Raw genomic sequence first — 22,890 nt, forward strand, 5'->3', positions numbered from 1 at the left:
AGTTTTGCGAGTAATTCGGATAACGTTTTTTCCTTGGCCACTTTGAGTCTGTGTCCATGTTTAATGAATATTCCTCTTATATAGCATTTATGTGTTGACCAAATAGTCAGTGGATTAGGGACTGATTGTTTGTTACTCTCGAAGAAAAGACCCAATTCTCGTACAATGTCTGCTCTAACCTCAGGATCTTGGATCAGGGCTTCGTTTAGTCGCCATGTGGCCGATTTGGGAGGCGGACGTTGCGAATTTAAAGTCAAAGAGATCGGTGCATGGTCTGAGAGTGCAATATGCCCAATCTGTGCACCTGAGACAAATGGGATTGTAGCGTGGGAGACCAGGAAGAGATCGATCCTGGAGTATGAGTTATGAGCTGCCGAGAAAAAGGTGAAGTCCCTCTCTTGCGGATGGAGAATCCGCCATATGTCAACCAATCTATGGGAATGCAACAGTTCCCTGACTCGGTTCCAGGATCTTGAAGACAGGGCTGAAGAGCCCGTCGATGTGTCTTTTTGAGGATCCATGGTGAAGTTAAGGTCTCCCCCCAACACTAAAGTTCCCTCTGTGAAGGACGCCAGGGCGTCTAAACATGCTTCAAGCACCGGAAGCTGGTCCACGTTCGGCAAATACAGATTTGCGAAGGTATATGTCTGCGACTGAAGGGTACCCTTGACAAAAAGGTATCTACCTTCGGGATCAGCATGGAGGTCCCCCAGCTGCCATGGCAAAGTTTTGGCCAGGAGGATACTCGTCCCTTTAGACTTAGAGGAGGGTGAAGCACTGTGGTACACTATTGGGAAATGCTTACTGTAGAGTTTTGGAATACTATCCGCCCGAAAATGGGTCTCTTGCAAAAATACTACCTGAGGTCTTTGCCTCCAAAGGTCCGTGAGGCAGCTGGTTCGCTTCTCTGGGGCATTAAGGCCCTTCACATTCCAGGACACAAACTTCAGAGACATGTCGAGTAGGGCGGGGTCGGGCCGTCGGGCCTCGCCAGCAACTAGGACTGTTAGTGGGGTGGGAGAGAGGGGGGAGGAAGAAGGCGGGTTAGAATAGGAGAGGAGCAGGCGAAGGGTAGGAGGGGACACAAAAGTGAGGCTAGGAACAAGAAAAAGAAACTCTTTTTTTTCTCAGAGTTGTGGGCCATAACCATGTGCGGGTACTCCTTATGAGAACATTTAGGGGCTTTCTCATTCAAAACTGGGTCTTCTGGATACATATAACATCTCCCTTCAGTCTTTTGGCTTCCATCTAAATGGCCCTACATTTATAGAGACTGTTTAGCCCATAGGAATTCAGAGAAATAACTTTAGGTCCCATTGTAAGTGGAAGAAACTGCTAAATATAGCAGGAACCTATACAAAGGGCCAGGGAGGTTAGCCAAGTTATCAAACAGTACCTGAAGAACAGTGATAAGCACTTTCCACAAAGTCTGTTCAAGAAAGAGGAAAGGTGTTGTCTTGAGTATTCATTTTGTGTCCATAGAAGCATCAAAAGAGCTCTGGAGGCATGCTAGTGTATTTAAATAGAAGGAGAAAAACACAAAACATGAGAATAAAGAAAAAACAGTCATAAAAAACTCGCTAGGGAGCATGTGCCACACTCAACAGTATAGGGAAATTCATCCGTAAGGACTAAGACTTCCCGTGGAGAGCAATTTAGCTTTCTGAAGTGAGATTGCCACACAAAGGGAGAGAGGTGCGCAAAGAGTAGGTCATAGTTGGCTCATCCTAAAACCCTTTCTCATTCAGAATCCATGCAATTCGGGGAGCGTTTAAAGGTACACGGTTCCTGCGAGTGGTAGGAGACCCCACTTTTTAGCTAAATGGAGGCCCTCTTCCACTGAAGATACTGTGCAGGAATTATTTTCTTTCGTGATAAGTAGCTTTGCTGGGAAGCCCCATCTGTATACTATATGGTGGTTACGCAGAAGTTTTCCAACTGACTGTAATTTCTTGCATGCCATGATGGTGTGCTGTGAAAGATCTTATACATTGGAGATGGGCACTGAAGATGCAAACTGCATGAGATCATCTTTTACATGGTAAAAATGAATTTTGGCATTGACATCTCGAGACACATTATCAGGTAAATGTCAGTTTCCAATGCGCCTCTGAACTTTACATTGTTTTTGCGAGATCGATCTTTAAGATCTGTTAATTTAGCTTTAAGTGCAGCTATTTCCTCATCATTCTCATTATGAGCATCGACCAGTTCATTATACGCACTGGCATACTCCCCATCTTGTTCTCTATATGATCCACGCAGTGCCTCAGCTCAGAGACTTCCGCTTTCACTTGAAGGAGACCATATCTGTATGTAATGAGCCCCTTAGCGATATTAGCATATAATTTTAAGTAGTATCAATAATAGGCTGTCTTTGAGTAGGGAATTCCTCCAAAACCTCCACCAATTCTCTAGTGTCCTCTCTAGAATTACAATCCTTCTCCATGTACTCACCTGCTCCTTGGGGACCATGGGATTGCTTCAGCCTGGCTTTTGGTGGACTAAAGAAGGGGATGGTGTTGTTAGAAGACCTTTCTGAGCCCTGCTGGGTCACGCTGGCATGGCTGCATCCCCCTCTGTCTCCTCCCAGCGAGCTGCACACTGATGCCAGAGAGCTGCCGATGCCATCTTGGGTCTAGGAGGTGCCAGCCGAAGGGAAGAAGTCAATCAGCTTCCTCGGCCCTTCTTAAGTTTTACACTTCCCCGTGGTATGCCCATCGGGTGTGTGGGGCTCGGGGATAAGGCAGAAGTTTTCTCTGATGCCTTATGTCTCTGCTGTTGTCTCCACTGGAGTCAGCGCCCACAGAGCATGGCTAAGCGGCAGCCATCTTCCTTACAGCTAGTGCCATCCCCTACAGCACCAGTTTAATTACATCCAAATGTGTGCCACTTTGTCTGCAGGTTTAGGAACCCCCCCCCCCAGCATGTTATTTACAGGTTTTTCATGTTGCCCTTTACGCCATAAAAAAGATCCACTCCCTGCCAGATGGTAATTTATAAAAAAAATATATTTTGCATCAGTATGTGTCTCCAAAGGCAGCACTATATATGATCAATGGCATCACCTGGAAGACCCCACTCCTTTGTATATAACAGCTGTCATCCACCAGACTTCTCATTCAGTGGGTGACATGTGAACTCGTGGGTCATGTCTCCATGGTAGTCTTTCTTTTCTTCTTTCAGTGGGTCGGTCATCGTCAGGCCTTGCAATTGACGTGCATCTACGTTGCTAGATAACATGATTGATAAAGAATTTACAATGAGGGACATGTTTGTGGGATTTCTATTTTTTTTTAAACTTGTCAAACATCTGGAAATCTTTATTTCTAAGTTACAACTTTTACTCATTCACATGAGGAGGTGGTATCTGGGTGCCCCCTTATTGTTAAAGGGGGTTCCAAATTCCGATAGCCCCCCCCACCTGCAGACCCCCACCACAACCACTGGCCAGGGTTCCCCCCTGGCAATGTACCCCACTATGTTGAGGGCATGTGGCCTGGTATGGTTCAGAGCTTTCACATTCATCCTAATTGCATGCTCAGATTAAGAGTATAGATTGCTGGGGGGACCCCTTAGATTTTTTTATGTGAGGTCCCCTTTAAAATCCATATCAGTACCAAAGGGTCTGGTTTTGATTTCCCGTGGGACCTCACTAATTATTTTTTTTGTTTTTTTGCATGCAGTACCTCCTTAAAATCCACGCCAGACTAAAAAGGCCTGATATGAAAAAGGGGGAACACCATGCCTATCACGTACCTGGTGCTGGGGGCCAATTGAGAGAGGGCCTCCCTTCCAGCTAAGTTCCAGACTCCCTTGAATGTGGAACAGGAGGAGTCAGGCCAAAAGTAGCACAGGTTGCCTGCTGGGATGCCTGCAGGGAAGTTCTGACTAGGAACCCAGGAGTACAGCTGATGCACTGGAACGGAGTCTGTAGACAGATGGCGCCCGTGAGATGTAGCACGTCGCAGGTCTTTGGTAACACAGAGACAGGAGAGAAGAAGAGAAGTGCCAGGTGGGATTCAGAGAAAACATGGTTAGGTGGCTAGCAGGGTTATACACAGGCAGGGGCGGACTGACCATTCGGGCACTCGGGCACTGCCCGAGGGCCCAATGCCACTAAGGGGCCCCATCAGGGTTGCCAGCCTCAATAAAACCAGGGACAGTATGTAAAAATCGGAGTTTTTTTAAAAAATCCCAAGATTATAGCTGCCCCGCCTCTCCAGTACCTTTTCAGTGTGTGTATGTGTATACTGTGTGTGTATACTGTGTGTCTGTGTGTGTATACTGTATGTGTGTGTGTATACTGTGTGGCCCCATAATCTACTATTGCCCAGGGGCCCCATAATCTTCTCCTATTGCCCGGGGGACCATAATCTCCTAATGCCCGGGGGCCCCATGAGCTGTCAGTCCGCCCCTGTACACAGGAGAGCAGGAAGAGAAGATCCATTAATCAAGCCGAGGTCAAGAGGCAGGCAGGAAACAGGTTCAGGAGTAGCCAAGTCAATAACAGGAAATCACAACAACAAAGGAATCACAAGAAGGGAATCCCAGGAACAACGCACAGGAGGAACCAAAGATCAACCAGCAACTGCAGATACTGACTGGCTTCCTTATATAGGCTGTTTGGTGCCAAACTAAGCTGGGGACATGTGTAACTGTGCTCCAGTACCCATGCATGTTCTGGCGCGCATCCGTGCGCACATCTGTTTGTGTTAGTGTCAGTGCAAGGTCTTCGAGCACCTCTGATGCAGACTGTACCCTGACAATGCCTTTTTTATATTAAACTATCCCCATTCCTTTGGTTACACGACCGAGGATTCCCAGTCATGTAAGTGAATGGGGATAGTGATGTCACTGGTTGTTAAGGAATCAGCAGTGCCTGCATCCCATAATACTGCTATTATACATGACGTTTGGGGCATTTGTTTGAATTGCCACAGTTCGAACTTGTGGTCAGACTGAATACTAAGCTCATCTCTATTTTTGATATAATCTAAACAACATTTTTAAATGATCCAGTCATACAGTCCCATACCCCCATCATTTGGTTGCCATACCCAAAAGGGGTATAGGAAGGGGTAGTTGACCTCTTCTTTAAAGCCCAACTATGGGCAATTTTTTATTTAATAAATTGGGCCCAAAGCCAGGGTTCAAAATAAAAAAGCAGCACATACTGCAATACTCACCTCTAATCCATTGCTGCCCTCGACATTACTTTTACTCCATCACAAGATGTCCTACATTTTCCACGTTCAATGAAACACAGCTTACATTTAACTCAGAAAACATACTATGAATAAATGTACTGTATGTGATGACACCTTAAGTTAAAGTTATTTAAACAAAGTGAAGTGCTGATCGTCATCACTTCAGTGCTGTTCTCTACATCAACAGAGGACCTCAGCAGGTCAGAGAGGAGAAGAAGACCTAGCATATCACATGACTACCTTGAGGATTTCTGAAAAAAGGAATGTAGTAAAAAATATACATATCCAAAACCTACACTGTGTGTGTGGGGTCGGGGGAGTTGGGCTTTATGTTAGCCAAATCAATATGATATACATATCATTAAATGACTATCCAGTAAACCTGTACTTTTAGTTTTTGGACAATTTGCATCAAGTATTATTAACTATTTTATCAATATTTCTTTCCAGTTTGTTTTCAGGATTTTATGGAGAGACTCTTTCATAGTGGGCAGTCATCCTGCTGCATTGGAAACTATATCTACACCAACATTTCCAGTGACCAGCCCTCAAAGTGAAGAACTCACCAATCTTCTGAAGATGATTGAATGGCCCCTGGCTCCACTCAACATATCACTGGAATTTTCCACCCATCCAAAGACTTCTCAATATTTTATCATCAATCCTCGGGCTACTTATGTGATTGGTGAATCATTGGAGGTTCTAATTATTGCTAAGGACCACAAGGGTCGGACAAAGAACTATGGTGGGGATTATTTTCATGTGAAGCTTCACTCTTTGAGTCTGAAAGCCGGAGTGAGTGGCTCCGTTACAGATCATAATAATGGTTCCTATACAGCAAGGTTTATTTTTCAGTGGTCTGGAGAAACTAAAATCTCTGTTAAACTCATGCATTCCAGTGAACTTATTGCGATTTTACATCAGCAGAGGGATACTCGACCAGACAAGGTAATACAATTCATCAGATAAATGTAAAAGCAACATGGTTGATTAACTCCTTCATGTTGACTGTACGGAATTATGCAGCCCCACTGGACTGGGCTTTTTTCCATGGGGACGCATATTTGCATATCTCTCTTTGTGCTGGGAGCGCCCCACATGGCGCACTCCCAGCACAGAGACTGGGGTATCAGTGGGGGCCCCGAGCCCCGTACTAACGATCGGGACCCAGAACTCACTATTCTAGGTCACCTGATCACTGCAATAGCATCTGATTGGCTTTTACAGAGATCAGTCACTGTGAAGCCTGCCCCTGTGTTTTCTTTCTCTGTGAATGGAGGAGAGAGATACAGTATCTCAAAAAAAGTGAGTACACCCCTCACATTTTTGTAAATATTTTATTATATCTTTTCCTGCAAAAGTCTTGGACATGGGGTGGAGGTTCACCTTCCAGCAGGACAACCCTAAACATACAGCCAGAGCTACAATGGAATAGTTTCGATCAAAGCATATTCATGTGTTAGAATGGCCCAGTCAAAGTCCAGACCTAAATCCAATTGACTGTGGCAAGACCTGAAAATTGCTGTTCACAGACGCTCTCCATCCAATCTGACAGAGCTTGAGCTATTTTGCAAAGAAAAATGGGCAAAAATGTCCCTCTCTAGATGTGCAAAGCTGGTAGAGACATCCCCAAAAAGACTTGCAGCTGTAATTGCAGTGAAAGGGGGTTCTACAAAGTATTGACTCAGGGGGGCTGAATACAAATGTACACCACACTTATTTATTTGCACATATTTATTTGTAAAAAAAATTGAAAACCATTTATCATCTTCCTTCCACTTCACAATTATGTGCCACTTTTTGTTGGTCTATCACATAATATCCCAATAAAATACATTTACGTTTGTGGTTGTAACATGACAAAATGTGGAAAATGTCAAGGGGTATGAATACTTTTTCAAGACATTGTACAAGTTTATCTCTCTCTCTCTCTCTCTCTGTATGTATATATAAATATATATATATATACATATATATATATATATATATATATATACTCACTGTATTGTATCTGTGGAGGAGAAGAGTTGTCAGTCTGCCCGACAGAAAGTGTTATTGGACTACAGAATTTCTCCCCCTCTCCTCATACCTAGGGGGTTCCTGTAGTCCACAGAAAGAAATGACAAGGGCTGGTAACCCTGTGTGGGACAACAGTGCAGAATGGACCTGTAAGCCAAATGGATTCCTGGAAGGCTCAAAGGGTATTTGTTTTCATTTTGCACTCATCAAAAAGTAATAACACTTTCCAGTGGAAATCCAACAGATCAAAATTAAACAAATAAGGAACGTTTATTGTTAGCGTCCTGGTATACTCTGCAGACTTATGCCCCATACACACGGTCGGATTTTCTGACGGAAAATGTGTGATAGGACCTTGTTGTCGGAAATTCCGACCGTGTGTAGGCTCCATCACACATTTTCCATCGGATTTTCCGACCCACAAAGTTTGAGAGCAGGATATAAAATTTTCCGACAACAAAATCCATTGTCGGAAATTCCGATCGTGTGTACACAAATCCGACCGACAAAGTGCCACGCATGCTCAGAATAAATAAAGGGATGAAAGCTATTGGCCACTGCCCCGTTTATAGTCCCGACGTACGTGTTTTACGTCATCGCGTTTAGAATGATCGGATTTTCCGACAACTTTGTGTGACCGTGTGTATGCAAGACAAGTTTGAGCCAACATCCATCAGAAAAAAAACTAGGATTTTGTTGTCGGAATGTCCGATCAATGTCCGACCGTGTGTACGGGGCATTAGATCTACAATTACAAATATACCATATATAGCTCCACAAAATATGTATAAAGCTCCATCTGCTGGTGAACAATAGCATTGTTGAATAATCATTTAATTTGCAGTTCTCTAATACTAAAGCAAGCCATAGATGATTCATTTTTCCTAAAATCATTGGTTGCAGGAAAAAAAAAAATTGCTTGATTCCCCCATCAACACAATCAGTGTTGCTTGGGGAAATCCTCCTGCAGCGCTATTATGTTCTGCTGGTAGAATACAATCATTTTTGCTAAAAAATCAGACAGGCTGGTTTTACCCAAGTAGATTGATGGATCAACTTGGGATCAACCAGGCTGCCCACAGATAGATCTTGGCCAGTCCCTGCTGAACCAGCCAAGATTTAATCTATCTATAACCGGCTTAAGAGATAAACACTGATCAGCCATAACAATAGGATCACTGACAGGTAAAGTGAATAACATTGATTATCTTGTGGCAATGGCATATGAAAGTTGTTGGGACATGTTGGGTAGCAAATGAACTTGTTGTCCCTGAAGTTGTGTTGGGACCTGAAAAAATGGGCAAGCGTAAGGATTTGAGGGACTTTGACAAGGGTTAAATTGTAATATCTAGACGATTGGGTCAGAGTAACTCCAAAACTGCAGCTCTTGTTCCCGGTCTGCAGTGGTCAGAACTGATCAAAAGTGGTCCAAGGAAGGAAAACTGGCAGGAGGGTTAGGTGGCCAAAGCTCATTGATGGTAAATGAAGGCTGGTCCATGTAGTCCAATCCAACAGAAGAGCTACTGGAGCTCACATGGTTCAAGACGTTAATGGTGGTTCTGATAGAAAGGTCTCAGACTACACAAAGCATCACAGTTTGGTGTGTATGGGGCTGCACAGCCATAGACTGATCAGGGTGCCCATGCTGACCCGTGTCCACAGTCAAGAGCACCTACAATGGGCATATGAGCATCAGAACTGGACCACGGAGCAATGGAAGAAGGTGGCCTGGTTTGATGAATCACATTTTCTTTTACATCTTGTGGATGGCCGGGTGCGTGTGTTTTGCCGAACAGCGAACAATTTGGGGTGTTCGCGGCAAATTCGAATGCCACGGAACACCCTTTAAAAGTCTATGGTAGAAATCAAAAGTGCTAATTTTAAAGGCTTATATGCATGGTATTGTCATAAAAAGTGTTTGGGGACCTGGGTCCTGCCCCAGGGGACATGTATCAATGCAAAAAAAAGTTTTAAAAACGGACGTTTTTTCAGGAGCAGTGATTTTAATAATGCTTAAAGTGAAACAATAAAAGTGTAATATCCCTTTAAATTTCGTAGCTGGGGGGTATCTATAGTATGCCTGTAAAGGGGCGCATGTTTCCTGTGTTTAGAACAGTCTGACAGCAAAATGACATTTCAAAGGAAAAAAAGTAATTTAAAACTACTAGCGGCTATTAATGCATTGCCGGTCCGACAATACACATAGAAGTTCATTGATAAAAACGGCATGGGAATTCCCCACAGGGGAACCCCGAACCAAAATTGAAAAAATGACGTGGGGGTCCCCCTAAATTCCATACCAGGCCCTTCAGGTCTGGTATGGATATTAAGGGGAACCCCGGCCAAAATATAAAAAAAAAATGACGTGGGGGTCCCCCTAAATTCCATACCAGGCCCTTCAGGTCTGATATGGATATTAAGAGGAACCCCGCGCCAAAATGTAAAAAAAAAACGGCGTGGGGTCCCCCCAAAAATCCATACCAGACCCTTATCCGAGCACGCAACCTGGCAGGCCGCAGGAAAAGAGGGGGGATTAGAGAGCGCCCCCCCTGAACCGTACCAGGCCACATGCCCTCAACATTGGGAGGGTGCTTTGGGGTAGCCCCCCAAAACACCTTGTCCCCATGTTGATGAGGACAAGGGCCTCATCCCCACAACCCTGGCTGGTGGTTGTGGGGGTCTGCGGGCGGGGGGCTTATGGGGATCTGGAAGCCCCCTTTAACAAGGGGACCCCCACATCCCGGCCCTCCCCCCTGTGTGAAATGGTAAGGGGGGTACTTGTACCCCTACCATTTCACTAAAAAACTGTCAAAAATGTTAAAAATGACAAGAGACAGTTTTTGACAATTGCTTTATTTAAATGCTTCTTCTTTCCTCTTTCTTCTATCTTCCTTCATCTTCTTCTTCTTCTGGTTCTTCTGGTTCTTCCTCCGGTGTTCTCATCCAGCATCTCCTCCGGGGCACCTTCTTCTCCTCAGGCCGCTCCGCATCCATGGCATGGAGGAAGGCTCCCGCTCTTCTCTTCATCTTCTTCGTTGTGGGGATGAGGCCCTTGTCCTCATCAACATGGGGACAAGGTGTTTTGGGGGGCTACCCCAAAGCACCCTCCCAATGTTGAGGGCATGTGGCCTGGTACAGTTCAGGAGGGGGGGCGCTCTCTCGTCCCCCCTCTTTTCCTGCGGCTCCCAGGTTGCGTGCTCGGATAAGGGTCTGGTATGGATTTTTGGGGGGACCCCACGCCGTTTTTTTTTAAAATTTTGGCACGGGGTTCCCCTTAATATCCATACCAGACCTGAAGGGCCTGGAATGGAATTTAGGGGGACCCCCCACGTCATTTTTTAAAAAAAATTTTGGCTGGGGTTCCCCTTAATATCCATACCAGACTTGAAGGGCCTGGTATGGAATTTAGGGGGACCCCCCCCCCACGTCATTTTTTTTTTTAAATTTTGGCCGGGGTTCCCCTTAATATCCATACCAGACCTGATGGGCCTGGTATGGAATTTAGGGGGTCCCCCCACGCCATTTTTTTTTAATTTCAGTTCAGGGTTCCCCTGTGGGGAATTCCCATGCCGTTTTTATCAATGAACTTCTATGTGTATTGTCGGACCGGCAATGCATTAATAACCGCGAGTAGTTTTAAATGACTTTTTTTCCTTTGAAATGTCATTTTGCTGTCAGACTGTTCTAAACACGGGAAACATGCGCCCCTTTACAGGCATACTATAAACACCCCCCAGGTACGAAATTTAAAGGGATATTACACTTTTATTGTTTCACTTTAAGCATTATTAAAATCACTGCTCCCGAAAAAACGTCCGTTTTTAAAACTTTTTTTTGCATTGATCCATGTCCCCTGGGGCAGGACCCAGACCCCCAAACACTTTTTATGACAATAACTTGCATATAAGCCTTTCAAATTAGCACTTTTGATTATTCATGTTCGTGTCCCATAGACTTTAATGGTATTCGCGTGTTCAAACAAATTTTTTGCCTGTTCGCATGTTCTGGTGCGAACCGAACGGGGGGTGTTCGGCTCATCCCTAGTAGTGATGTACTATATGGAATTTCAGCTTTTGAGCGCCACCCTTTGGGCACCTTCTGCTAATGTCATGTTTGGTGAGCACTGATTACGAGCATGCATGTTTGTACTTTGGACTTTTGTGTGACGGACTTGTGTACAGACGATACGGAAATCTGACAACAGACCGTCGTCCGCTGAAAATTTACTAGCCTGCCATCCAACATTTGTTGGCAGAAAGTTGGCCAACAATTGTCTGATGGACCGTACTAACGGTCGGATTTTAGGCAAACAGCCTGTCATCACACAATTCCCCAACGAAAATCTGATCGTGTGTACGAGGCTTAACTGTGTGGCCGATGGCCTAACTGGAGGAAGAGAGAGATCTGTGTTCCTGATTATCAGGAAGACAAGTTCTCTCTCTTCCACTCAGACAGGGAACAATCGGGACCCCACTATATCCAATCACAGTGGGAGCGGGTTGCCTGCAGAAAGCGCGCGAGCCCCAGACCCCGAGTCAGAAACAACATACAGGTACGTTGTTTCATGCAGCCTAAAATGTGCTGTGGGCGGTGTGGAAGCAGTTTTTTTTTTTGTGTGAATCACTTTTCCAGTGCTAGCTTGCTCCATATTTTAGAGGCATAGTTTGCGCAGCCATTTTTAGAGTTCACTTCACCTACCGAAACATCATTGCTGACCAAGTACACCTCTTCATGGAAATGGTATTCCCTGAGGACAGTGGCCTTTTTCAGTGGCATAATGCTCCTTGCATTTAAAAATGGTTTGAGGAACACCACAAATTTGAGATGTTGATTTGGCCTCAAAATTCTCCAGATTTCAATCCATCAAGCATCTCTGGGTCATCATCAAGTGCTGAAAAAACAAATCTGAATCGTGGAGCCCCCCCCCCCCCCCTCGCAACTTACAGGACTTAAAGGAATTGCTAGCTTGGTGCCAGATACCACAGCATACCTTCAGAGGTCTAGTGGTGGCGATGCCTCAATGGGTCAGGGCTGTTTTTAAGGCAAAAGTTAGACCTACCCAATATTAGGTGGGTGGTTATGAAGTTATGGCTGATCGGTATGTGCAACAACAGAATAGGAGTCCCACTTTTGTTTCTTTTGGGAGTTGTAGAAGGTAAGAAGATAATTTTATTTTGCTACAAGGATCGACACCAGTCAGATAGTTATTATTCCATCCTTCCTGGAAATCCTCATTAAACACTTCCCCCGGGTTGACGTCATATGACTTTGGGGACTTGAAGTGGCCATATCTGGATGATGCCTTCAGCTACAGGCATCACTCAGATATCTCTCTTTTTTTTAAGGTGATTCCCTGCAATGTAAAAGCCATCATAGTGGCTTAATTGCTTTTACAGGTGGCGGGAGGGGGGGGGGGGACATCCCTCCATCACAGCCATCTCTATGACCCTCAGAGATGTAAACACTGCCATTTTTTTTTTTGCTAGGAAGCCTGAGATGGATTTTTTTATTTTATTTATTTTAAGCATTCCAGCATAGAGGTGAGATGTGGGGACTTACAGAACCCAGATCTCTCTGTAAAGAGGACCTGCCATGCCCTATTCTTATTACAAGGGATGTTTACATTCCTTGTAATAGGAATAAAAGAGATAAAAAAATGCAAAATTAATGTAAAAAAAATAATAAATAAATAAACAATAATAATAAAAAAATAAAATAAAGCGTCCCTCATGCTCGCATACAGAAGCAAATGCATACGTAGGTCATGCACACATATGTAAACGGCATTCAAACCACACATGTGCGGTATCGCCGCGATCGTTAGAGTGAGAGCAATATTTCTAGCACTAGACCACCTCTGTAGGGCTAAACATGTAGACAGTGGGGTAATATGGTGCACAAATAAATGGGTATGGGGTGGGTGAGAATGGGGGGGGGGCAATAAGACTAGTCCATAAAATTGAGTCCGTGTAAGGATAGCTTTTATGCTGTCCTCAGGAGGCCGCCAGTTCAGAAGTTTTGGAAGGAAAAACCTCTGGAATGTAAGAAGGACAAGAGAACAGCGCCCTCTAAGTGCAGCAGGTAAACAATTTTAATAGTAAACATTAGATGTAGATACACTCACAAGAGAGTAGTGATTTCAGGGATTTATGCTTGAAATCACTACTCTCTTGTGAATGTATCTACATCTAATGTTTACTATTAAAATTGTTTACATGCTTCATTTAGAGGGCGCTGTTCTCTTGTCCATCTTGCGCTAAACATGTAACCTGTAAAACATTTTAAAGGGTAGCCTATGGAGGTTTTTAGGTACTGAAGTTTAGCGCCATGTTCGGTATCTATTTACTAAGTAACACCATTTTTCAAGTTATACAAAAAAATTGGGGTAAATATTGTGTTTTTTTTCCTCAGGTATATATATATATATATATATATATATATATATATATATATATATATATATATATATATATACAGTATATATAATGTTTGGGGTTCTGAGTAATTTTCTAGGAAACAAAAAAAAAGACTTTTACATGTAGGAGAGAAGTGTCAGAATTGCCATGTTATCTATTTACTTGGAGTAACATCATTTTTCACGTTATGCAAAAAAAATTGGGGTAACTATTGTGGGTTTTTTTTTTTAATTCATGAAAGTTTTTCTTTTTCGTGTTTGAAAAATTGCTGCGCAAATACTGTGTGACATAAAAAATTGCAACAACTACCATTTTATTCCCTAGGGTCTCTGCTAATAGAGTTATTAAAAAAGAAAAACTGAAATATCACATAGTCCTAAGTATTCAGACCCTTTGCTCAGTATTTAGTACAGGCACCCTTTTGATCTAATACAGCCATGAGTCTTTTTGGGAAAGATGCAACAAGTTTTTCAAACCTGGATTTGGGGATCCTCTGCCATTCCTCCTTGCAGATCCTCTCTAGTTCTGTCAGGTTGGATGGTAAACATTGGTGGACAGCCATTTTTAGGTCTCTCCAGAGATGCTCAATTGGGTTTAAGCCAGGGCTCTGGCTGGGCCATTCAAGAACAGGCATGGAGTTGCTGTGAAGCCACTCCTTTGTTATTTGTGCTGTGTGCTTAGGGTCATTGTCTTGTTGGAAGGTAAACCTTTGGCCCAGTCTGAGGTCCTGAGCACTCTAGAGAATGTTTTCGTCCAGGATATCCCTGTACTTGGCTGCATTCATCTTTCCCTCGATTGCAACCAGTCGTCCTGTCCCTGCAGCTGAAAAACACCCCCACAGCATGATGCTGCCACCACCATGCTTCACTGTTGGGACTGTATTGGACAGGTGATGAGCAGTGCCTGGTTTTCTCCACACATACCGCTTAGAATTAAGGCCAAAAAGTTCTATCTTGGTCTCATCAGACCAAAGAATCTTATTTCTCACCATCTTGGAGTCCTTCAGGTGTTTTTTAGCAAACTCCATGCAGGCTTTCATGTGTCTTGCACTGAGGAGAGGCTTCCGTCGGGCCACTTTGCCACAAAGCCCCGACTGGTGGAGGGGTGCAGTGATGGTTGACTCTCTACAACTTTCTTCCATCTCCCAACTGCATCTCTGGAGCTCAACCACAGTGATCTTTGGGTTGTTCTTTACTTCTCTCACCAAGGCTCTTCTCCCCCAGTAGCTCAGTTTGGCCGGATGGCCAGCTCTAGGAAGGGTTCTGGTCATCCCAAACGTCTTCCATTTAAGGATTATGGAGGCCACTGTGCTCTTAGGAACCTTAATTGCAGCAGAAATTTTTTTGTAACCTTGGCCAGATCTGTGCCTTGCCACAATTCTGTCTCTGAGCTCTTCAGGCAGTTCCTTTGACCTCATGATTCTCATTTGCTCTGACATGCACTGTGAGCTGTAAAGTCTTATATAGACATGTGTGTGGCTTTCCTAATCAAGTCCAATCAGTATAATCAAACACAGCTGGACTCAAATGAAGGTGTAGAACCATCTCAAGGATGATCAGAAGAAATGGACAGCACCTGAGTTAAATATATAAGTGTCACAGCAAAGGGTCTGAATACTTAGGACCGTTCAATATTTCAGTTTTTCTTTTTTAATAAATCTGTATTTTTCTGTCAATATGGGGTGCTGTGTGTACATTAATGAGGAAAAAAATGAACTTAAATGATTTTAGCAAATGGCTGCAATATAACAAGAGTGAAAAATTTAAGGGGATCTGAATAAATTCCGTCTCCAGTTTGTGTGTATATATATATATATATATATATATATATATATATATAATGTTTGGGGTTCTGAGTAATTTTCTAGGAAAAAAAATATGATTTTTACAAGTAGGAGAGAATGGCTTGGGTGGCAAGGGGTTAACAGTTTGTTAGCACTGAATGTGTTTAGTTTTGGCTTACAGGTGTTCTTTAAAGGCTACTTTGAGAAAAACGGAACTCGTGAAGTGGTTGAGTGCAATTTCGATCTACCTGGGCGGGACGTCTGTGAATATTATGATTGGCAGAATCAAGAAAAATGGGTGTGTCAGCGACCAAAAAAGCTCCCTTGTGACTCATACCGGGACCACTCATCTGGAGGAAACCGAAAAATCCAAAGCCAAGAAGAGAAACCGTTCTTCTCAATGTAATTTATTTTTTGTTCTTTCTATCTTCGCTTTGTACTGCAATAATGTTCTTGAATCAATGAGTGTTTTTTGCCCACCATCTTGTAAGCTTTAGTTAAAGCCCAACTCCAGCTACATTTTTTTTTTTTTTTTTGCGTTATACATTTGAAAATAAAAATAATATCTCTGACACCATCCCCTGCAGACTCACTACTCTGATTCAATGTTGACCATTTTCTAGGTTGAACTATTTTTTTTTTTCATTCAATTCAGCCTGGGAGCAGTGAGTGTCACCCAAAAGTGTAACCTCCGCTTATCTGCTCCCCCCCCCCCCCCTCTGGTGCCTCATTCGGCACCTTTCAGGGGGGAGGGGGGGGGACGGGTACCTGTTTTTGATAAATAAATACTAGCATTTCAGCTTTTAAGCACTTCTTTTTCTTTGGCCCTATCAGGTCACTGATTGACCAAGAAATCCCATCAAACATTGGGTCACTTAACGTCTTTCCTCTGAAGAATGTCACAAATGGTAGGTGTTTTTAAGTTAAAAAAAAAAAAAAGTTTCTCATTGAATTCACCCCTTCCTGACTAACGGCACCACAAAACAATGTATTCACTCCTTGGTTATTTCCCGCCTCGACTATTGCAACTCTCTCTTCAATGGCCTACCTTTACACAGGCTATCCCATTCAGTCTATATTGAATGCCGCTGCTAGACTCATACACCTCACTAACCGATCTATGACTGCTGCTCCTCTCTGCCAATCCCCTCACTGGCTTCCCCTACCCCACCGTATAAAATTCAAAATACTAACCACAACATACAAGGCCATCCACAACATTGTCCCCAGCTACAGTGCCTTGCAAAAGTATTCACCCCCCTTGGCTTTTTACCTATTTTGTTACTTAACAGCCTTTAGTTCAATGTTTTTTTAATCTGAATTGTATGTGATAGATCAGAACACAATAGTCTAAGTTGGTGAAGTAAAACTAGAACAATATATACATAAAACTATTTTTCAGAAATTAAAAACTGATAATTGGCATGTGCGTATGTATTCACCCCCTTTGTTATGAAGCCCATAAAAAGCTCTAGTGCAACCAATTACCTTCAGAGGTCACTTAATTAGTGAAATGATGTCCACCTGTGTACAATCTAAGTGTCACATGATCTGTCATTACATATACACATCTTTTTGAAAGGCCCCAGAGGCTGCAACACCTAAGTAAGAGGCATCACTAACCAAACACTGCCATGAAGACCAAGGAACTCTCCAAACAAGTAAGGGACAATGTTGTACAAGTCAGGGTTGGGTTATAAAAAAATATCCAAATCTTTGATGATCCCTAGGAGCACCATCAAATCTATCATAACCAAATGGAAAGAACATGGCACAACAGCAAACCTGACAAGAGACAGCCGCACACCAAAACTCACGGACCGGGCAAGAAGGGCATTAATCAGAGAGGAGCACAGAGACCTAAGGTAACCCTGGAGGAGCCGCAGAGTTCCACAGCAGAGACTGGAGTATCTGTACATAGGACGACAATAAGCTGTACGCTCCATAGATTTGGGCTTTATGGCAGAGTGGGCAGAAGAAAGCCATTACTTTCAGAGAAAAACAAAATGGCACATTTTGAGTTTGCGAAAAGGCATGTGGGAGACTCCTAAAATGGAAAAAGGTGCTCTGGTCTGATGAGACTAAATTTGAACTTTTTGGCCATCAAAGAAAACGCTATATCTGGTGCAAACCCAACACATCGCATCACCCAAAGAACGCCATCTCCACAGTGAAACATGGTGGTGGCAGCATCATGCTGTGGGGATGTTTTTCAGCAGTCAGGACTCGGAAACTGGTCAGAGTTGGGGGAAAGATGGATGGTGCTAAATACAGGGATATTCTTGAGCAAAACCTGTACCACTCTGTGTGTGATTTGAGGCTAGGACGGAGGTTCACCTTCCAGCAGGACAATGACCCCAAACACACTGTTAAAGCAACACTTGAGTGGTTTAAGGGGAAACATGTAAACGTGTTGGAATGGCCTAGTCAAAGCCCAGACCTCAATCCAATAGAAAATCTGTGGTCAGACTTAAAGATTGCTGTTCACAAGCGCAAACCATTAAACTTCAAGCAGCTGGAGCAGTTTTGCAAGGAGGAATGGGCAAAAATCCCAGTGGTAAGATGTGGCAAGCCCATAGAGACTTATCCAAAGCGACTTGGAGCTGTGATAGCAGCAAAAGGTGGCTCTACAAAGTATTGACTTTAGGGGGGTGAATAGTTATGCACATTGACTTTTTCTGTTATTTTGTTCTATTTGTTGTTTGCTTCCCAATAAAAAAAAAAAAAAATCCTCAAACGAGCCATGTTAATTCCAGGTTGTGAGGCAACAAACACGAACAATGCCAAGGTGGGTGAATAGTTTTGCAAGGTTCTGTACATCACCAGCCTCATCTTCAGATGAGACCAAATCATCCTCTCTGCTCCTCCCAAAACCTCCTGCTCTCTAGCTCCCTTGTTACCTCCTCCCATGCTTGCCTCCAGGACTTCTCTAGAACCTCTCCCATCCACTGGAACTCCCTTCCCATGTATGTCCGGTCAGCCCCTACCCTGTCCACCTTCCGGAAATTCCTGAAAACTCATTTGTTCAGGGAAGCTTATCCCACATCCACCTAAGAACTGTACCCGAGCCACCCCCATCAAATCATTCCCTGCATCTATTACCTTTTGTACCACCCCCCCCCCCCCCCCCTTTAGAATGTAAGCTCCATGAGCAGGGCTCTCCTGTCCCTTCTGTATTGAACTGTACTGTAATTGTGCTGTCCCCCCTCTACATTGTAAAGCGCTGCACAAACTGTTGGCGCTATAGAAATCCTGTGTAATAATAATATTAATAATAATAGTTTGGTAGGAGAGGGGATGACTGATTTTAGTACTCTCTAGATTATTAGTTCTCAATTGGGGACCTAAAATTCAGAGACTTATGCCGCGTGCGGACTTTACGGCAGGCTTTGCCCGGCGGACTTTTCGACGGACTTTACGATGAACTTTCTGAATGAACTGACTTGCCTACACACAATCCACCAAAGTCCATTGAATTCGTACGTGATGACGTACAACCGGACTAAAACAAGGAAGTTCATAGCCAGTAGCCAATAGCTGCCCTAGCGTGGCTTTTTGTCCGTCGAACTAGCATACAGACGAGCGGACTTTTCGACCAGACTCAATTTTGATGGATTGATTTAAAACATGTTTCAAATCTAAGTCCGTCCAACTTTTGAGAAAACAAAGTCCGCTGGAGCCCACACACGATCGAATTGTCCGACGAAATCCAGTACGCCGGACCAAGTCTGCCGTAAAGTCCGCTCGTGTGTACGGGGCATTAGAGAAACTTTGGGTGGGAAAGAGCTTCTAAACTCTGATTGATTACAGGTACTTGAGTCTCAAAATGGTTAACCTACCTGCCTGGGAGGATGGAAAAGCATCAGGAAGGGGTTAGAACATGTCAATGAGGTAGTGTTGAGTAGTTCACAGCTGTGAACAAGTGTGGAGGCTGAGACTCCTTTTCATGTAACCCAAGCACACTCGAACCCAAACCCTAAACCCATGTGTGGGACTGATGTATTGGTGGTGAGCTGTTATGTTCTTTGATTATGCCAAGATAATACCAGTATAATGGACTATTTGTTTTATTTGTGCTGAAGAAAGCTGTTTTTGTTTGCTTGTTTTGAGAGTCCAATAAAGCCCATTACATTATTTTATAAGCGGCTGGCAGGTGATCCCAGGCTCTCCAGAGTACACCTGTTTGAATCATGTGCCAAATTATTATTAAAACATTATTTTTTATACATAATTGCTGAGTCAAATGCTTAAGAGAGATTTCCAAATTCAAGCAAGTATGTCATTTTTTTTTTTTGGAATGAATTTCTTCTTTAACAAATAAAACCTGACCTACCAGCGCCAATTATAAATGGTAACTAATAGACATGGTGTTTAAAAACACTCCTGGCTGTCAAGGTGAAGTAAATATGCTCTGGACTGGTGACTGCTCTTAAAAAAAAAAAAATCAAAGAAAAAAAAAAAAAAAAACATTTTACCATTGTAAAAACCCAGCACTGATGTTCACCTTCTAAAGCTTTGACTTTCCTGACTTGCAGTCTAAGCCCCATACACCCACCCTCTCCCAGTACAATAACAGCATCCCTATTAGCCATTGAGGCACTCTTATTAGACCAAGGTGGTAAGTATTTTGAAATTATATACAGTTCATTAGAATTAGCAGGTTTCATGTGTTGCACATTGAGAAGCTGGTTAATACAGTGTAGGGTATGAGATAGTAACTAGATAGTAACACGTAGAAATAGTTACCACCACTCGGGACAATCCAAACTAGAATTCCTCGTCCTCCAGGAGAAAGGAGAGAGCCCCAGGTGCTGGCAATTGCTAGTATGGATGTGGAAGGCTGAAAGGATCTGGACAGCCGCACACCGGGATAAATAGATTAAATTCTTCTTTTATTGGTGAAGCAGGATCATAGGTTACGTAAGACACCACTGGAGTGGTACAGCACAACAGCTGATGCGTTTCACACTTACACAAAGTGCTTACTCATAGCTAAGTAAGCTATGAGTAAGCACTTTGTGTAAGTGTGAAACGCATCAGATGTTGTACTGTACCACTCCAGTGGTGTCTTATGTACCCTATGATCCTGTTTCACCAATCAAAGAAGAGTTTAATCTATTTATCCCAGTGTGCGGCTGTCCAGATCCTTTCAGCCTTCCACATAGATAGTAACAAGTAATTGGCATTCAAAGTATGACAGCGCTAAAATCAGAAAATTGGCCTGGGCAGGGAGGGGGTGAAAGTGTCCGTCATTGAAGTGGTTAAGGATAATAATCATTCATAAGTAAAAAATAAATATCTGATGTCAGTGGCGTCATGAGAAGGGTGATTCTGATTATTTTTCTCTAGGTACAAATGTTGCATGTATCGCTGGGCTAAAGAATCCAAACCCCTCAGGATTCTATTACCAAGATGTCTGGAAGTCTCTGGTCTGCTCCAATAAACAGTTTGATCATCATACTATGGCAGCAAATTGCCTTGCTGGGAAGATGGTCTACATGTTCGGAGACTCTACACTGCGACAGTGGTGGGAATACCTTGTGGATTTCATACCAAGTATGTTACATAACAGGGAATAAGTAGAACCCCTATCAGGTACCATTTCCCTTTGCTTTTGGTCCTAGTGACAATGATTTTACTGTGGAAGGAAATAACAGCAAATCTCCAATGGGGACACATTGAGGAAAAAAAAAGTTAATGTTGGTTCAAACCTTTCCCTACACTGTAAGCTATGTCTTTTAATTTCAGTTGTGTGCCTGTTAGAAAGATTTACCCTTACTTCCTGTCCTTGTTGGAAGTGGTGAAAAATTTGCCAAACAGGGTGTAAGAGGGGCTTCATGGTTGGCTAGAATTGGTGGCAAGAGTGCATGTCCCTACCCATGCTCCTGTCCTGCTAGAACACTGTCCTCCCCTGCCTCCAAACGACATTCCTGGCCATTGACCCTTACATTCACAAAGGAAGGAATGTCCACACATAACATAGTTTGCTGCACCTTACTAATGGAATTCTGGAAATGCCATAACAGTTACATCACATCAACATATAATCCAGAGTCACTTGACATTACACAGCCAATCACATTTAGCGAACGGACCGCAGTAGTCACAGGTGAACGCATATGCAGCTCCTTTATCAGCCATTTCCCTCTAACAGTTTCTGCTTCCACCCGTGGTCATTAGTACTCACAAGATTGAGTACCTTAGGTACACTTCTCCCGGCACCCTCAAGGTAAGCAGCCTCACTCAAGGAACTCTTGACCTGGCCTGAAAGACCTTTTGCAATCTACCCTAGCCCCCACCCCCATAAGGGGCAGAAAGTCTACAGCCAGCTCTTCCTGTGTGCAGTTCCACTCCTCCTGGCCTCCTGCCCTGTCCAGGGCCTGCACGTGCTGGCTACATCCACATATTGTAGGTGTGGAATGTTTAGCTTCAAGTGTGTGTGCTCCTCCCTACCTGACATATATGGGTGTTGACTCAAGGATCCCTCATCCTTGAGGGCAGCAAGGCCTGTGTCTATATACTGCTTGTTCGGCTACCCACTTGTGCGCAGGAGCATTTTTTCTTTGTCTATGGGTGTTGACTCACCCCTGACATCACTGCAGAAGTACTCTACCTAAAAGGGGTCTAGCACCCAATGACAATGTCTGCTGTAACCAGATACTATTCTGGTACAGAGCTACCTAGTGGAAAATCAGCTAACTGCACCTGCCTACAAGGGCAACAAACAGCAAAAAAAATTAATGTTTGCCTATTACATTACATAGCTATTACCATAATTTTGATTCACTTATTAATTTTACCTATATATTTTTCCACAATCTTAGCTCTGAAGGAGATCAATCTTCATGTGACTCACAATCCAGGTCCGCTTCTAGCCACAGATGCAAAATTTAATTATTTGGTCCAGTGGAGAGCCCACCAGAAACCTTTACGCATGGAACGTACTGGAATTCAAGAACTACGCTACATTGCTTCAGAGTTGGATCGATTGGGAAACCGGAAAGGGATGATCATCGTGATAACATGCTGGAGCCACTTTCTTACTTACCCTGTTGGAGTGTATATCCATAGGTTACATCACATTCGGGAAGCAGTAGTTCGACTGTTAGAGCGCAGCCCCGAAACAAAGATCCTCATCAAATCGGCCAACACTGGCTACCGATTTGACCATGGAAGTGACTGGTTATCAGTGCAGCTGGACACTTTGATGAGGGCAATGTTCTCTAAGCTACCGGTTACAGTTCTTGATGTTTGGCAGATGACCTCTTGCCACCGTGAACCTGAAAATCTCCACCCTATAAAGGTCATTATTAAAAATGAGATAGACTTGATGCTTTCATTTATATGTCCTCATTAACAATCAGTGGCATGTTTCTATAATTTAGAGCACATTATTCAGTGGGAAGTCCAAGTCTAAGTAACACCTGCTATAAATAGAGGACAGAAAATGTTATGAACTGCT

General features: G+C 43.4%; 1 protein-coding gene across 1 annotated transcript; it reads left to right on the plus strand.

Annotated features, from left to right (window-relative positions):
• Positions 1 to 519: 519 nt before the first annotated feature.
• Positions 520 to 22,864, plus strand: LOC141134180 (NXPE family member 3-like). Its single transcript, XM_073623764.1, has 6 exons — positions 520 to 639; positions 5,661 to 6,158; positions 15,610 to 15,830; positions 16,263 to 16,336; positions 20,778 to 20,984; positions 22,253 to 22,864. The coding sequence occupies exons 1-6, from the start codon at positions 520 to 522 to the stop codon at positions 22,783 to 22,785; spliced, it is 1,653 nt and encodes a 550-aa protein (XP_073479865.1). The 3' UTR covers positions 22,786 to 22,864.
• Positions 22,865 to 22,890: the final 26 nt, after the last annotated feature.

Source organism: Aquarana catesbeiana, linkage group LG03, assembly GCF_042186555.1.
Source record: "Aquarana catesbeiana isolate 2022-GZ linkage group LG03, ASM4218655v1, whole genome shotgun sequence".
Taxonomy (NCBI): Eukaryota; Metazoa; Chordata; class Amphibia; order Anura; family Ranidae; genus Aquarana; species Aquarana catesbeiana.